The sequence below is a fragment of the Helobdella robusta genome (assembly GCF_000326865.2).
Source record: "Helobdella robusta unplaced genomic scaffold HELROscaffold_14, whole genome shotgun sequence".
Lineage (NCBI taxonomy): Eukaryota > Metazoa > Annelida > Clitellata > Rhynchobdellida > Glossiphoniidae > Helobdella > Helobdella robusta.
This window is the reverse complement of record NW_008703782.1, coordinates 3,387,531-3,406,272: the sequence shown is the minus strand read 5'-3', so window position 1 is coordinate 3,406,272 and position 18,742 is coordinate 3,387,531. Positions and strand designations below refer to the sequence as shown.

The 18,742-nt window shown below is 31.3% G+C and overlaps 2 protein-coding genes across 2 annotated transcripts; both read right to left on the bottom strand.

The window, feature by feature from the left end:
* Nucleotides 1-618: 618 nt before the first annotated feature.
* On the bottom strand, nt 619-9,975 carry HELRODRAFT_185390 (hypothetical protein). Its single transcript, XM_009014846.1, has 13 exons — nt 9,858-9,975; nt 9,619-9,713; nt 8,386-8,674; nt 6,055-6,185; nt 4,679-4,729; nt 4,316-4,495; nt 4,036-4,138; nt 3,837-3,925; nt 2,597-2,749; nt 2,359-2,494; nt 2,119-2,202; nt 1,655-1,722; nt 619-1,053 (listed from the first exon to the last, which is right to left on the bottom strand). Exons 2-13 carry the CDS (start codon nt 9,664-9,666, stop codon nt 868-870), a joined length of 1,518 nt encoding a protein of 505 aa, XP_009013094.1. The 5' UTR covers nt 9,667-9,713; nt 9,858-9,975; the 3' UTR covers nt 619-867.
* Nucleotides 9,976-11,432: 1,457 nt separating this feature from the next.
* On the bottom strand, nt 11,433-17,930 carry HELRODRAFT_156566 (hypothetical protein; the record flags this gene model as incomplete). Its single annotated transcript, XM_009014845.1, has 13 exons — nt 11,433-11,649; nt 11,939-12,101; nt 12,344-12,437; nt 12,672-12,812; nt 13,203-13,292; nt 13,679-13,762; nt 14,110-14,219; nt 14,680-14,722; nt 15,697-15,762; nt 16,151-16,216; nt 16,407-16,540; nt 17,224-17,292; nt 17,876-17,930. 13 exons carry the CDS (start codon nt 17,928-17,930, stop codon nt 11,433-11,435), a joined length of 1,332 nt encoding a protein of 443 aa, XP_009013093.1.
* Between the last annotated feature and the right edge of the window lie 812 nt (nt 17,931-18,742).

Sequence of the window (18,742 nt, the reverse complement as noted above, 5' to 3'; positions counted from 1 at the left end):
TTATCAAAACACAAAATGACATGACGATGCTTAAACATGTCACTAAAGACCTTGGAATTTGACCGCAATGAACATTTTTACTGCTCGCGAAATAGTTTTCACCCAACATAATTATTTTCTGTTTTGTAATAATGTTTAAGTAATAATGTCCATTAAGAGTATTTCATTCAACGTAGATTGAATCTATGCGTGGCATTCAGTTGGGCAACATGTGGCCTACAAGTTTGTCATTCATGAATACTTGTCAATACGGTCAAAATATTTTGAAACTTTCAAATGTTAATAAATTAGAAATTTTAAAACCGTACTCTCAAAAAAACGTAGACATTTAACTTATTTTAGACTTCATTTATTTCAGATGATTTTTTGTTCGCGGATTAACCAAATCAATATTTAAAACAATTTTTCATTAACAATCCCATTTGTTTAGAGAAAAAAACCTCAAATTGTTCTCAGATTAAATAAATCCTGCGCTTGGTGTGGATTTGTTAACTGATAAATTAATTTTACATCGCAATTCAACTATAAATTACTGAAATTGACACTAAAAAGGTTTTGGTTCTTGTGGGAAGGACTTCTAAGCAAATTTTTAAGTTCACGACAGATCTCTTTAAGAATGGATAGTTTGGAAAATTAATTTTTCAACGAAACACCAGTCAAAAACTTAGTCATGGAAACAAAATCGCGATCCAAAACTAAATTTATTTGATTAACAACAAAAAATTACCAGAAAAATTTTACTAATTGTGCAGTTAACAAGTTAATGCATTCGTCGATTGTTAATGTTATTCGTCACTCAAAATGTTTACCCTTCATCATCTTCAACAATAATTAAAAAAATAAGTTTTTATGAATATCTTTGATATTTCACAGCTTAGCAACACCTGATGAAGGTGCAACAAGTTGATCAAGCTTCGTTTGAAGTCTCCTACCGAATTCCTCGTGAACCAGTCCGAAGTTGTACACCGCTCTCCTGCGAATGAATTCCTTGGCATTCTTCAAATGGTTGGCGATGTTCTCCACCAGTCTGTCCTTTTCATCAGGCTTCAAGACCTGTCAAATATATATTTTTTATGACAGAGAGTATGGTTAAGTAAATTTTTATGCACCGTAAACTGCAAACTGTTTGTAAAACTTTTCAATATTTTTCTATATATAAGTATAAAAACCAAAGTGCAATTTGTAAAGTGTAAATAGGCTGCTGTCAATTGATCTTTGCAATATCAAAATGTACTGATACACTGGCATAATATGCAATTATATATAATCAGAATCTAAGGATGTCTAATTCTAGAAGAAAAGTATTAAATGAAATAAGAAAATACTAAAAAGCTAAAGCGTTGGCTCAGTCAGCAGGCGTGCCATGTCATTTTAATTGTTGTCCTACAGAAAGTTCATGCTGCAACCTGGTTCAAATATTGTCTGGGTACCAAATAAATACCATGTCTAACATATAGCATATGTCATACCGCACATTTACAGTGAAAAAGGTAAAATTCTTCCAGACCAAACGAATTGTTTTGTTGTATAACGTCACAAAAAATGAGAAAAAGGTTAAATATTTTGAAGACCTTTAGTTAGAAAAGCCAAAAGTTCAGTGCCTTGAAAAAATTATTAAATGATGATACACTAAAAAGATATTGAATGAGTGAACCTTCTGCCAAAATATTGTAACTTGACTGTAATTATCCTCATCACGTGTTTCGTACCTTGCAACATCACCTAAAAATTACAAATAAAAGTTCAACTTTCAGCAAAAAATTTTAATTCTTCTAAGCATTTAAGCCTTATAATCTACAAAATGACTATTGCAAATTTTTTTAATACAACTCATTGTCCTTAAAATGCGTATGAACTTACTACCATATAAGTAATGTTATCCTGCATATTTCCAAAATTTCATAAATAATATTTTAGAAAGTGCAAAACGAGGCATAACTAAATTAAACTTTACAAACAACCCAGACAAAAATCCAGCATCATATGCATAAAAGTCATGTACAAAATGGCTTTACTATGAAACTAACGGACGTGCATTTATAAAAACAAAGAAACTAGAAGAAAGTCTTATAAACCAAACTGGCTGACCAGCAAATCTTAACAAGCCAACTAACTGACCAGTGGTGCTGTATCTGGACTCCAAACATTTCGGCATGACATCAGGACCGGTAAAACTGTTTGGAAAGTAGTTTGGTGCATCACCTGAAATACACTTTTTCTATGTTAATTGAGAATAAAAAAAAGTCATCCATAATCTACTTCATGAAGTTTATCAACTTGAACCGTGAAAACTTCAAAAATAATTAAAATAAGAATGTTCAGGTAATTGATCAACAATGAAAAGTCAAGTGGACAGACCTTGGTTGGCAAAACACTGCGGACCATCCCTCTGGTAGTTGCTCACTCGTGCTCTGTAGGGACAATTGATTGGCAGTTGGTTGTAATTGGTTCCCAGACGATGTCTATGTGTGTCGGAGTACGAGAACAAACGACCCTTGTTCCAAGTAAAAAAAATGACTTTATTTAAATGAACAGTCAATCAGAACTAGATTATATAACACCCATGAAACACAACCTGAAGAAAAGTAAACCTCACTTGGAGCATTTTATCAGGGCTTGGTTCAATGCCAGGCACCAAATGTGCGGGTGAGAATGCCACTTGTTCGACCTCTGCAAAGAAGTTTTGGGGGTTTTTGTTAAGGACGATCCTTCCGTATGGGATCATTGGAAAGTCTGCATGTGGCCAGACCTGTCATGTTTCATAGAATTGTGTTACAGTCATCATCTTCAACGATGCTGCAACTAAAAAACCTTCATACATCCATTTCGAATTCATTTTATGCCTAGTTCAAAATCGCTACAGTTCATAATGACATCAAAACAAATTCAACATTGCAAATGAACAAGAGCGTAATATTATTCAACGAATAACTTTTTTTAAAATTATTTAATTAAAATGTTCAAAGGTGACTGTTTACTGTGATAACTTAACAAAAATTAATTTCGTTTGCAAGAAAACGTAACCACATATATAAAAATTGAACTAAACATGACAAACGGTGAGTTAAACTTCAAGTTAATTTGCCCACAAATAAAGATAAGAGACTCAAAAGTATTAAAGTCTAACATGCTGTAGATAGCGAGTTAAGACTCAAGTACCAATTCACTTTAATCAAACCATCATGTGATATGAATTGAAATTTTTTTAAATGTTTTCAAGGGTAGAAACGTTTTATTAAGCATTAGCTTAATATCAGCGCTATTTAATTGAGAAGAAATAACATAGAGAGACGAAACATTGGGCACGAAAAGATACTTACATTACAAACCTCAAGAAATAATCACAAGAAGCCCAAAATAAGATAACATTAGCACATGCACTTAGTATATGACAAATGATTGCCAAGAATACAATCATAAAGCCAGCTACAAAGAAATGACTAAAAAATTAATCAAATGATTACATACAAAACTACGGTTGTCATTTGAATTGAAATTGTAATGAACTATTGTAAAGAATTTATATTTTCATGTTCATTAAAGAAACACGATTGTAAAAGCAAATATAACAGCTTGGAATGTTGAAACGATTGGAGAATTCAAAGGTGTTGTAAAAAACAACATCCTCACTGTTGGTTAAATCAGACAACTACAGTTTTCAGTATGATATTGATAACAGAAAAATATGCCAATATTTGTAAACTTTTTAATTAATTTCAACCGAAAGAAATAAAATTCAGGCATTAACTACGTAGCATACATAGTAAGGAAGATTTGTGTTTGTTACATAATACCCAAACAACCAGTTAATAAACTTTAAAAATTGGAAGAAAAACCTTGGTGAGGTCGAACGGATTGAACTTGACAGTTTCAGCTTGATGGAATGTCATGATCTGCAAGAAGAGAGTCCAGGAAGGAAAGGAACCTGGATGGTGATTAGGTAGATATTAATAAGGAGCAGGTCTATAAACATAAAGCATTATTGTAACATCAGGTGACGTAGAAATTCAAATGTAGATTAAAACTAAAGCATACCTTGTTCGATGGCATTGTAAAGATCTCTGGTGGCATAATCAGGATCCTCTCCAGCCAACTTCTCCGCCTCACTTGCAGGCAGGTTCTTGATTCCCTGGTTCGTCTGTTACGACATGAGATGAAGAAATTAAGAACCTGGTGACCACTTGGCTCAGCAACAAATTAAATATATCTGAATCAAGTTAATTGATTGATGACCATTGTATTATGAATATAACATAAAACAACTCGATGATCAACCTTTTTAAAAACACAAAATAATGACTCTATAGAAACGAACCATGTGGTGGAACTTGCAGTAGAAAGGTTCCCCGTGATTGTTGACCAACTTGAACGTGTGTGACCCAAAGCCATGCATGTGCCTGAAGCCATCCGGAGTTCCTCGGTCACTGAACAGGAAACAGACTTGATGGGTCGACTCGGGTCTCAGGGTCAAGAAATCCCAGAACATATTCGCATCCTGGAGTAGCATCAATATAACAAACAACTAAAAACTTATCTGAAACCAAATAAATTAGAATTACACTGAAGATCAGCTACATAACCGCTTTTCCAACAAAAAACCGTGGTATGATAACGCTGATTTGAAATGTGGTGTTATGAGTGAATAGTGGTAACAGTAATGTTAACAACGACAGAGCACCTTGAGGTTTGTCTTGGGATTCCTTTTCTGAGTGTGGATGAAACTTGGAAACTGGAACAAAGAAAGAGATAGATTTTGATTGTCAAATAATTTTTAAATAATTAAATATTTCATAGAATAAACTTTAAATCGTGTTCTTATATTTTGTTATTACAAACCGCTGTTACATAACAAAAACTGGTGACATCACTTCAAAAAAAATTAACTTAATAATAATTATAACCATTCTCCAAAAGTTCAAGTGAAACACTAAACAAATGCATATGAATATACAGACAAATGTATTTATACATCTTTAAATGCATACACCAAATAAATAAATAGTCAATAATAAATATTAATATTAAATATAAATAAATAAATTAAATATATTAAATAATTAAATAAATATAAATATTAAAAATAATAAATAAATAGACCAACAGACACACGGAAAAATAACAAATACACATATGAGTGAATACTAAGAAATGCGTAAAATCTCGTCAAGCAATTAGAGACACGTGAACAATGAAGTCTTTACAGTTGTTAGTTGGTTGCACTCAAAAGAGAGAGACTCATTATGAGGCGTGTATAAAACAACGGACTCAATATTCTATTGTTATTATGAGAAAAACAAAACGAAAAATAAAAACAATAACAATAATAATAATAACAGAAGCAATACAAATTATAATAAAAATAATAGTAAGAATAACAGTAAACCAGGTACATCACTGTGTACAATGACAAATATTAGCATAGCAGTATTAAGATTTAAAATAAATGATTTAATGTAAAACTGAGGTGACTCTGATGACAAACACTGATGATATAGTATATCAGATAATGGTGCTTGCATAGGTCAATCAATCAATCCTCGTTTATAGTCTCTCGCTTCTTCTTAACTTGTGTTAAACACTCTTTTGCCAAATCTGCTTTTGCTTTTTCTAGCCCTTTTCTCTAGAACTCTCTACCTACTTCTCTGACTACTTCTCCATCACTTACGAAGTTCAGAGCGGATCTTATGACCCATCTGTTTTCAAAATTCATTGAGGAGCGCTGTTGAACATCGCGGAAATAGCGCTTTACAAGCTAATTGATTGATCATATGTGTGCTTGCATAGAGTTGACAGAAATAATATAAAGCTAATAATATAGCTGACAACATTATAAAAACTAATAAATTCTTAAGTCTTCAAAGTTATTGAATTATCTTAAAAGTCAATGAAGCACCAACTGAAATGTGTTGACCAAACAAGAATCAGTAAACAATGAAATAGTTGAGAAAGATGATATTTAATTGAATGATTAAAATGCATACAAGTCAACGAAACACACCACGCAAACTCTACCTAAAGTTTGAAAATTATAAAACAAAAAAAAGATGGATGAACCAGGATGGGATCCCTGATGAAGAAGATTGGAGTGTTGTTTCCCACCAAGTCCCAGTTCCCTTCTTCAGTGTAGAACTTCACAGCAAATCCTCTGGGATCACGAGCCGTGTCAGCTGACCCCTTCTCTCCACCTGGTTACAAAAATTTCAAATAATTTTTGTAACCATCATGGCAGCAGGACAGTCTAATGGATAAGATGTCTGACACCATTGTTGCAGTGACTGGATTCGAATTCGAAGAGATCCCCGCTAATCACATGCAGTGAGTGGGATGTATGCATTCAAACGTTTTTAAAATAAAAAAAATCAAGAATATTTTCATAAAGTTATTCTTTTAATTCTCGTTTGCGTAGTTTACAATGGCTTGCATTACTTCCAACAAATGAAAATATCCGCAAAAATATTTACAAATTTATTTGTAACTTACATATGAAAAAAAAATGTTCATAAAATCTAAATCTGCAATAAACGAATGTTTAATTTTAAGATAGGTTACTGAACCTGTATTTTATCTCTTTGGATATTCTTTGTGTGTATATCATCTAACAGTTAGGCTATACTAAATCATTCATTTATCAGGCCCCTCCAATGCTACTAATGCACAAGTTGCTTAGGTGACCTTGCTTACTTTCTACTATCACAAGTTGTCTGGCATTGTTCCATGAAATTTTTTATTGAAACAACTCAGTAAATTCAGTAAGCTATTGCACATTAAGTAAAACTATTCATAATCTTAAGTTGGTTAAAACATAAAATGTAATTAGAACTAATTACTAGGACATTACTAGCGTAGATAAAACTTTATTAAAATACTACTTAGGAAACATTTTTCTAGCTGTGCTGTAATAATAAAAAAAATGATATAATTTTCATGCTTCCTTTGAACTTTGCATTGCTGCTAATTTGGTTTTTCAATACGCATGTATATGTTCTTTCTAACCAGCTGATTTCTGCTTAAGCACTTTGAAAATATTTATAAGTTGGATTATGTAGAATTTCAGATTGATAAACTTTTACAATTTTGATCTTAATGTTTTTAAACCACAAATCTGTTAAAATCTGTTATGAACTATCAAGTTTATACAAAATTCATTTTCATTTTTTTGTCTAAAATGCACTTTGCATATCAATTTCTCCAATTTTACCATAAAACTGGGACAGGTATTAATTCTATCTTATTTCTGGTGAAAAGAATACCCAGTAAAATGGTTTGCTTCATGTATGTGAGTCAAAATGCAAGCTAAGCTTGTGTTGTGTGAATGTTTTAAAATAGGGCTAACATCAAATAAAAGTTCAGTTGATATAAATTTTATATTCTTATTAATATTGTTTATGAACTAATAACCGAAGTATTAGTTTGATGTGCCGTGTGTGCACGCGCGCGCGCGCGCGTGCGTGTGTGTATGAATATATAAAAACTAGTAATGAATAAACAAATAAATTAGTATAAAAACAAAATTAATAATGTATCTACACAAAAATGGGACCAAAAACTTTTTATAAAAATTAAAAATTTTATTATTTTAATGATTACTAAAAATGTAAATAATATTGCCTCAGCTAATTTATCGAAAAGTCAACAATTGCCAAACTACTTAAATAAATAAGATCTCACACACGCACGCACGCACGCACGCACACACACACACACACACGCACGCACACACACACAAAGTTTTTAAGCCTTTAAAGTTGTTGAGTGCAAAAGGAGAAGCAACATCCAGCAATAACAAAACAAGCATCAACATTCAACAGTAATAATGAATTAACACATTTAGTAGCAATTTATTAGTCGGTTCTTTTACCTTATAAAAGATATGAAAGCAAATGAAATAAATGTCCAAAAACTACTCAATTCAATTTATCTGTTCACTCCTTTCAATCTGTTCCAACAACTTTCATATGAAATTCAAGAATATTCTAGTGAAAATTTGATCAATTTACTGGTAGAGTCTTTCTATTTAAAAAGTTTGGTCATGCATGGATGGGAAAAAACAATGTGGAATTTGCACTAAACCATCAATCATTGTCATTCAACTGAATGCAAGTCGAGTCATTTTGAATATGCTAAAATTCTCTAATTTTTAAACTTAGAAACGCTTTTCAAATTATTTCAATCATATTACAACATTAATAATTAAGTAATTTTGTAATATAAAATCTTTTACATTGTGTAGATGTTTTACAATTTTAATAATTGAAAACTTTTATAATTTCTGTGTTATTATATTTTTAAACCTTCAATCAATAAAAATTCTCAAAATGATGAATGTGACCAAATTTAAAAAATATGTGAAAAACTAAATTTCGGAGAACAAAAAACATAACTGACCAACGGTGGAGAACCTGACAAACACTGGTGTCTTCTTTCCGACCTGGTCAAAGAGTTTTGCCTTACAGAACCTGGTGATATCATGAGTGACTTCAAAGTAGCCATGAGCACCGGTTCCTTTTGCGTGCACCACCCTCTCAGGAATCCTCTCACGATCGAAGTGGGCCATCTCATCGTGGAAAACAAAATCCTGAACGAGCAGGGGACCCCGGGAACCAGCCGTCATCGAAGCAGTCTTGCTGCCCACAGGACATCCCAGGCTGGTTGTTAATCCATCCATCTGACCATTCTGTAATAAGGATAATATATAATATTTTTTTAGTCCTATATCTCAACATCTTTATTTATTGCTCTTGAGCATTTACAAGTTTCAATTTTTGATATTACGCTTTCTGTACAAAAAAACTTACAATAAATGAAAATACATGTTATATTGATACAATGCAAAACTAAGAATAATTGAAAACATATATTATTGCAGATGATGATTATACACAACATTCCTGGAAGACTCCAACTTAAAGCCAAATTAACTACATCCTAATTCATATCAACTGTGTTAATGGTTGAAAAGAGTTTAGTTGAAAGGCATAAAAGTTGTGAAATTAAAAGATTCTTTTTACAAAGTGAAAATTATTGTGAAATTAAAGGATCATTTTACAAAGTGTATAATTTTATAAATTCATATTTTAAAAATCTTCTTTTAAAACCCAATTTTAAAAAGTTAGAGCTCAATCAAAAATTTGTCACAGATGTACTTTATAAGTCCTAAACATAAGATTTTGCATCATTGCAATCAATAACATAATGTTGTAAATCAGAAAATTGAACAAGTAGCCTTAGTTGTATAGTCAACAGACCTGGCAATGTTTTATAATACAAAAGATCTCCAATTTAATAAAAAAATTTAAAAATAATATTATTTAGTTGGGTATAAAACATTATAGCAGCATAAGAAGCTTAGATTAGTCAAATTTTCTTATAGAAAAATATAATAAATCATTTATTTATTTTATAATTTATATATTATTTTATATTTTACTTTACTTTACTCTTAAATTAAGTAAGTGTCTTAATGATTACCATTACTTTGATTTATTTATTTTTATTTTTTACTTAGTAATATAATTTATTTATTTGATTATTAATTTGATTATTTTATTTTATATTTATATAATAAAATAAAATAATTAAGTATAAATTTTATAATAATTTTGAAAAATTTTTTCCAACCTTTTTCTGCTTGAAACTTTCAAGTTGCTCAGACGCCTTGTCAGCCATTTCAAACGATGCAAACTTTTCCAGACAGAGCAAAAGCAGAAGAATTTCTTATGAAATGAATGTAGTGTAGTAAGTGGTTGGTTTTTAATAAATTAATAACTAATTCTTTAAGAACAAAATTACAACAGTAGCGAACGCACGCATCAGTGATCATAAATAAATTAGAAGCCAGTGAATGACAATAAATCAACCTGCAAAGTTTGTGCCGAGTTGCACTAACTCCTGACGCGACGATAAATCAACATTTATATATACGAAACTGACGACAGACTTATTAAACGGATCAAAGTTGATCAAAGTTATGAAAACGTCAAGACTATTGAAATTCACTTTTAAACAGTTTTTCGATTTTAAACAGTTTTATAAGATACAATTAACTAAAAATGTATGTAATGTATGTTTTATCAATATTTTAAATAATATATATATATATATATAAGTTTATCCCTGAAATAATGAAACTGGAGTTGCTCAATTGTACTCTTTCTATTCCAGAGAAGAGCAGCTTTTGACCATGCGTATATATAAGATATCCATGGCTTTGACGGCACATTATGATTATATTTCACATAGTGACCCCCAAATATAATGCAAATATTGATCCAATGTGTTTTTCAAGTTCTATAGTTAGAAAACGAATTAATATAATGTTGCAAACGTTTCTCTTTAAACGGTTTACGTATATACGTATATTAAATATAAATATATTAAACCAAACCTGCACTGACGATTTATGAAAAATTCGAAATAAGGCCTTATCTGCATGATGAATTTCGATAACAGTTTCATTGAATTTTTATGATAAACTTAGATAATTCTATTTACAACAAATTGAACAATTTCCAGAAAATTCTAGTAAGGAAAATTGAAAAGAAAAACTTCAAATTGATTAATGTTAACAATTTGGTAGAATTTATACATTACTGTAAAAATATGGTGTCCTTCCAGCATTTAAACGTATATTAAATATGTTTATATATATATATATATATATATATATATATATATTAAATGTGTATTTGTCTAGGTTGTACTATAGCTCAATTCCTCTGCTTTGTTTCATTGAGTGCTCTTCGCCTTCACATTCTTGATTTTTATTAACGTATCGATTATTGCGAATAGTATGCTAATTGGAAAAATGGTCTAAATTAATATCCCCGAAAAAATTTATTTTTTCCTTATATACTCCTCAAAAATCCCTTCACGCCAACTGAACGTTTATACACTAAAATTTCTTATCTTACCTCCGGTTTTATCTTTCATGTTCTTAGTTTTGATCGCCTACAAGCCTTATTTCACTTCTACAACCTCCGCTTTACAGAATCCTAGAACCATGAATAAATATCCATCACTAGAACACCAACCCACCCACTCACCCAATTTATGACTTATTGGCGCGTGAACGCAGTTTGAACCAGTCTGGAACATTGAACAGATAGTAAATTGAACAGGTAACACAATTCGATATTTGTACTGTATATTTATTGTATTTACAGTAGATTATATTTTTGAAACCTAGCAATCAAAGAATTCAGCTAGTTGCAATGACTAGAATGGTAGAGCCAACAGGCGACTGTCTTCAGATTAATCCTATCATATCTACAACAATATCACTAAATTAAAACATTGTCAGACTAACTAAAATGAAATAAAAATTGTTCAACCAGTTAGCAATTAACTGAACAAATTACATACATAAATAAAATAATTAAACTAAAAATCCCAAAACTGTTAAATCGCGAACGGCCAGTCTGCCAACCGACTAGCTACCACTTTCCTCTTTTATTCCAATCTTTTGGTTGCCAATGCAAACATTTGGGATCAATTCGTATCGTTCGTTTCTTAGCCGCCTTTGTGTGCGCTTCGAGAGCCTCATTAGTAATGGTCACGATGTACTGGCCTTTGTAGTAGTTGATGAGGTTGAGGTGCTGCAGGGTCGATATGACGTCATCCTTCTTTATGCTCGTCATCTCAGAAATGTCACTATTGTTTCGAAACAGTATTGCAACAACCATTATATTTGTTAGTTATTATAACATTTTTAATTTGTGCATATTCTCTGAAATTGAGTGAATCATTAACTAAAAAGAGTGAAATCTGTTAAATAAATTTTCTGCGATTCAACCACTTAAAACGCTGAAAAAAGATTAATGAACGAATCCCTCTGAAAACTATTGAAGTTTATTTACACTAAAACTAAAATTCTTATTCCGGTAAACATTTTAGGAGAAAAACATATGCATGCGATTGAACAAAAAAAGATCAATCAGACTTGGTGGTGATCATGGGATGTTCGCCAGGTTCTGATGGCTTCAGGTTCAGCAGGATCTCCATGATCGTTTGCGACCAGTAACTTCTGTAAGAGAGGAGCCCGAGGTCTGACAATGGCTTCTCGGGAGAGCCTGTTCGTCCCTCAATTTTTGATAGCTCATAACCTGGTTGGTCATTGACGTAAAATACAATTTGTGTCAATAACCCTAATCACAACGCTAAACATCAATCTAATTCTATCCATGAATATTGTGAAAATTTCTAAAACGTTTCAATTCTCATAAACATTTAATGTATACATCTATCCAATGATAAACCTTTATTAAAAAATAAGCAAAATTAACATATAAAAATAACTATGACTAACTATGATGAAAATAAAAAAGTAAATGTAAAACATATTAACTGAATTCAATAAGAAGCTTTCCGTATCCTTTCCTCTGGAATGGAGGCAGTGTCAGAATGCAAGCTACATTGTAATCTTCCGTTGATTCTTTTTCCTGCAGCAAATGAAAGAATTCCCATAAAACATTAAATAACATTTTTTTCCAGATTTGAACTTGATAAGCAATATTTGAATGAATAATAAAACTAAGCAATTTCTCAAAAAAAAAAACAATTCAACAAGATTTTTCATAAAAAATTAAAAAAAAACTAAAGTTTTGAATAAAATACAACATCTGAATAAAACGTAATCAAGTGAAGTATAAAATTAAGACAGGAATGAAGCGAACCTTTGAAAAGTAGCCAACAATATGATAGCCCATGTCATCAATCTCACACATGATGTAGAAGAGGAAGGGGTCTGTGTCATAGTACAAGGTCTTGTGGTCCAGAAACAGTTTGGCTAGCAGGCATAAGTTCTGGGCATATGTCTGTATAATAATAATAATTTAATAAGTTTTGTGTTTGCTTTGCGTTTGCAAAGATTGAAATGATAATGCTTTGTGAGTGTCTGGTCTGTCTAGATCGAAATAAATACTATTCTAACAATGTCATTTAAAAAAAATTCAAAATAAGCGAAACGATTGAGAATGAACTGGATGAAAATTAAATGCAAATTTTAAAAAAAATCAAAAGAAGATTTAATTGAATTTAGCAAAAAAACTTACACTCCATCCACCACAGCAGACAACAGTAAACACAATCCCAACACATTCCTAAATCTCATACACACAACTACACAAAACGTTCAACAACAATAATGAAAATATTACCAAAACAAAAACACAAATATAAATCTGTTGAAGAAAAAAACTAGGAACCTTATTCTTACGACCATCAATCTCGAAAAATGAAATATTGTTCTTCCTGTAGATCTCATTGCCTGGAGGATGGTTTGCTTGACACTTGGCCTATTCGCAAATAATTTATCATACATTAATATAATTATAATTAAATTATTTTATTAAATTAATAATATTATTTCTCTCTTAATTCTTAATTATTTCTCTGAAAATTACTCAGAGGTGACAGCTTACACAGTACGTATGTTAATATTAAAATGAATAAGTAGCGTAATTTTCTATAGTCCAACTAACTAACTAGTTAGCTATTTAACTGACTGACTGTGACTGACTGACTAAACTGACTGACTAACAGACTAACTAACTGACTGACTAACTGACTGACTGACTAACTAACTAACTAGCTAGCTAGCTAACTAACTAACTACTTACTAACTAGCTAACTAGCTTGCTAACTTACTAGCTGTGACTGACTAACTGGCTGACTAACTGACCAGATGTCTTTCCAAACATTTGGGGCTCTTGATGTATTTGAGACAGAACTCGCAGATGTAGATGACCGGCAGTGTCGTCATTTCCTGCAAACGTTTGAATAAATAAATAAACAAAAAATAACTATTAAATTAAAAAAAATATTGAATAAAATAACAAATATAATATGAAAAATAATAAATGAATAATATATAAATATAAGTAACAAATGAATGTATGAATAAATGGTTAAGTAAAAGGAAAAATGGTTATAAATTAATTATAAGCAATAAATAAATTATAAATAATATTAATTCAAAACTTTCATTACCACCACAGTTTTTCATCACCACATTACTATCATCATTACAATCACCATCGTCGCCACCATCATTGCAACAACCGCCAAACCACCACGACACCACGACCACCACCATCATACATTCCCCCTTACTTGGGGGTAGGGAGAAAAGTACCAGGGCTTGATCTGGTGCCTCCCAATCTCAATGAGTTCGATGTTCTTCATGCGTGTGACGATGTCATCGTGATGGGCCACCATGCTCCCTGCGTCATCACGTAATGTAATGAGTAATGTAATTACATGCAGATGAAATGTAATTAAGTAAAGGTGTAATGTAATTACGTAAAGGCGTAATGTAATTGTGTAAAGGCGTAATGTAATTGTGTAAAGGCGTAATGTAATTGTGTAAAGGTGTAATGTAATAGTGTAAAGGCGTAATGTAATTGTGTAAAGGTGTAATGTAATTGTGTAAAGGCGTAATGTAATTGTGTAAAGACGTAATGTAATTGTGTAAAGGTGTGATGTAATTGTGTAAAGGTGTAATGTAATTGTGTAAAGGCGTAATGTAATTGTGTAAAGGCGTAATGTAATTGTGTAAAGGTGTAATGTAATTGTGTAAAGGAGTAGTGTAATTACGTATATTGTGTGTTATTAATTATAACTAATAATAATTAATAAAATTATTAATAAATTTGTAAATAAAAATGACTACAAATCACAAACCAGTCTGTCTTGGTATTTTCTGGTCAGGCACATCTTGCGAGTCCTGCAGTCACCAACAATCAATTTAATTACTAACGTATAATAATAATAACAGTTAGGCGATGTCCTGGTTCGAATACTGCCTGTCCGAAATTCAACGCCATGCACGTATAATGCAGTGCTTACGTATATGTAGAAAGTACAGCCTCTTATGGCGCTTAAGTTTAAATGAAGGAATGATATATGAGCAGTTCTGTGTTTGTCAGAACTGTATGAAAAACAAAAAAAAAATAAAAAAAGAATAAATAAATACAAATAAACTCAGAATACTTGATTTTGGTTTGCTTCGAATGCCTGTTAATATACAAAGTAAAAAAAGTTGTGTTGTTGGTGTTGATGGAGTTGTTTTAGAGTTGCTTGCTGTTGTTGAATGATGCTAATGCTTTTAAAATTTAAAAAAATGATATCCTTACAATTATATCCACACAATCATACCCACGCAATGATACCCACACAATCATACCCACACAGTGATACCCACATAATGATATCCACACAATGATATCCACATAATGATATCCACACAATGATATCCACACAATGATATCCACACAATGATATCCTAAATTAGAATAGATAGCATAGCCTAATGACACAACACAAACCTTGATACTCGGAGAGGACTGAGGTCTCGGTAGGTCATTAGAAAAAGTGGTATCCTATGGTAATATGTCAGAATGGGAGACATTTCATTTTTATATCCACATAGTAAATATCAAGTATATTAAAGTAACTATGTTTGGTTCTCATATTTATATTCATATAGTGACTATCGAGTATGTCAAAGTATCAAAGTATCTGTTTTATTCTCATATTTATATTTATACAATGGATATCAGGTCAAATAAAGTATCAATTTATCTATATTACGTTCGATTCTAACATCTATATTCATATGGTGGATGTATGTATGTATGTATGTATGTATGTATGTATGTATGTATGACTCACACATAGAACTTCTCATCAGATACTTACGGCAATGTCTTCACCAAACGTCTTCCTCTTCCTACCAATGGCTGGCTGTTTCTTTTGAGTGCCGTTCTATCAGTAGCAATGAAATTAATGTATGCTGATTGGTGGGGTTGATGTTGAATGAAAATAATTTTTCTGTAAAAAGGTTTGATGCTGGTTGGTTAGAAACATTGAAAAGTGAAACAGCAATAAGTATTAATCACAAATAAGATGAAAATATTAAAATCTTTCAATTCTCTGTGCCCATAAAAACCATTACGATCGCAAAAAATATCGGTCACTTCAATTCATCATGACAAAAACCATAGAAAAAAGGGTTAATTAAGTCGACACAAGATGATGCAATCCAAAAAGTAATAAGGTTATTGGAATGGTTAAGAGACTGAACAATGGATAACCTATCTTAATATTCAACTCCTATTAAATGGGTAAATTTTGGAAAGTCTTATGAGTCAACTTGGTGACAAGATAGTAGAATGGTTAAGGTGCCTGGCACTGAAGTTGCAATAACTGTGTTCAAATGCTAAAAAGAGAATTGTAAAAGAAAATACCCAAACAGAAGACAATGATTTCTGTTACAATCTACGATTAAGAGTGCCGGTTAAAAATCTATAAGACAATCATCCGGAAAAAGTTAGCCGACAACACTATAGAGAAAATTATCACATCCCTTGAAGCAATATAAAACTGAAAAACCCCTCAAAGATACTCACCATCTCTCTCTCTGGTGTGGACTGTCTGGAACCATTGGTCAGTTTCAATGGAGTTTTGAGATCTTTCTTACTGGACTCGATTCTAGAGAGGTCCATCCTATCCGTTGATATCCAATCGTCTAATCTCTTGTTGACTGTTCAGTGCACGGTGATCATTTGTATATTACAATAATTACAATAAACATAATAAAAAACCATTATAATTATTAATTTAATTATCGTTATTACTGCATGAACTAGTCAATACTATCCAATAATTAATTTGTGTTTATAAAATCATATTATAGCCATTCATAGATAACTTTCTTTTATAAATTCACATTGTAGTCACTCATCAAACACAACACAGATATCCTTATCTGTCATAATGGTAATAGCTTAACTGAATAATTGAGAGTTACAGTTGCAAGGTACAATAATTCATTATAACAATAAAAGCAACTGACACATTCTACCTTACTAAACAAACACAAGTAAAAAACTGTGAAAAAATGCTGTCAACAAAAACATTAAAAATCAGCAAAATGCATATGATCTAACCAACAACAAAACACATACATACAAGGTCAAACACACCCAAAACACACACATAGACACACACAAACATAGACACACACACATATACACACAAACAAATACACGCAAACACACAACACAAGATATACACATACACACAAATACACACACAAACAACACAAAACCTATACATACACACAAACAAATACACACATACATATACACACAAACAGATACACACACACATATCAGCAATAAGTATATATATATATGTAAAAGAAATTTATGATAAGACACCAACAGTCTTCAAAGTGAACATAGTACAATGTAGTTCCACCCTGCTCCTTCTTGCTCAATATTTCTGCATAATCTGTGTTCGAAAGATTTTTATTGGAAATTGTAAATTAAATTATAAAGTAATGTTAAACATAATTACAAATAAATATAAAAATATATATTAAATATTATATGTATAAAGCATGGTTTAGCTATCTATACTTATTATTTGATCAACAATTATTTTTGTGGCATCATCCCATTGTACTTTTCATTATCATAAGAAAGCCTACACAATCAAAATTGTAACATTTGTAAAAAATTTAAAGAAAAAAAAATTAAAGGTAGATATTAATTAATATATGTAAACATCAATTAGAATGTTTTAAAGTCAGGTAAATAAATAATGTATACAGATACAAATAAATTATCCGTGCAATTGAAGTACTTTTGAACAAAAAAAATCAAACCCAACTTTATAAATAAAAGAAAAAAAGAAGTTGTATATAATATACATATAAACATTGAAGAAATATAACAAGAGACAGCAACAAAAGCAGCCACAATGCCGCAAGCAATAACAATGGCAGCACCAGTGGCAGTGCTAACCTCTATAGCACCAAACACAATAGCCACACATTAGCAGCAAAAAAGAACAAAAAAAAACAATCACTAACGCCAGTCTCCATTTTTCAGTCTGACAGGAACCCGGCAACCTTCGTTAACTTCCATCTACGAGTAGATGTATGCATAACGGTAGATACAAATATGAAATTATGAAGATGATACAATGATACAAACATTAAGATATCACAACGGTAGATACAAATATGAAATTATGAAGATGACAAAATCAATTAACAATTTCTGTGGTCTTGAATCACTTTACGGTCCTTAGTTCTTCAGATATCTTTTAGTGAAGTCAAGCACACAATTTACTGGCAATAATTTAAATATTCACTACTCTCACAGTCAACTTAAGGCGTTTTGTGATTTCATCATTGAATAATTAAATCTGTTAGATGTGAACTAAAGAAATTTGCCTTGTCTATTTCCTTACAATAATATTCTAGTAATTTCGTTACCACAACGAACAACTATATTCATTCACTTACAACAACTTGAAAATCATTAAAAGGAAGTTCAAAACTGATTAATTGAGGGGAGTTGGTTAGATTTGTAATTTAATAATAAAATTCAAACACTACAATTAAATAACTTCAGCTCTTTTGACTCCTATATCTACCTACCTACCTACCTACCTACCTACCTACCCACCTACCTATCTATCGTGCTATCACTATTAGGCTGTCACTGCCAGTTGAGAGTTGAGTCATTCACAGACATTCACATTACTAATCGACCAGTGAGTAATCTAAACAAGTGATACTGACAAGCGAAAGATGAAGAAAGCAGGTGTCAGGTATATGCTCTTGTAGCATTTTACTACTAAACTTACACAACAAATCTTTGAGATAAATATAATAAAATAGATCACAACATAGCTTGGCATCATAGGCATAGGTAGGTTATGAAATTTTAAA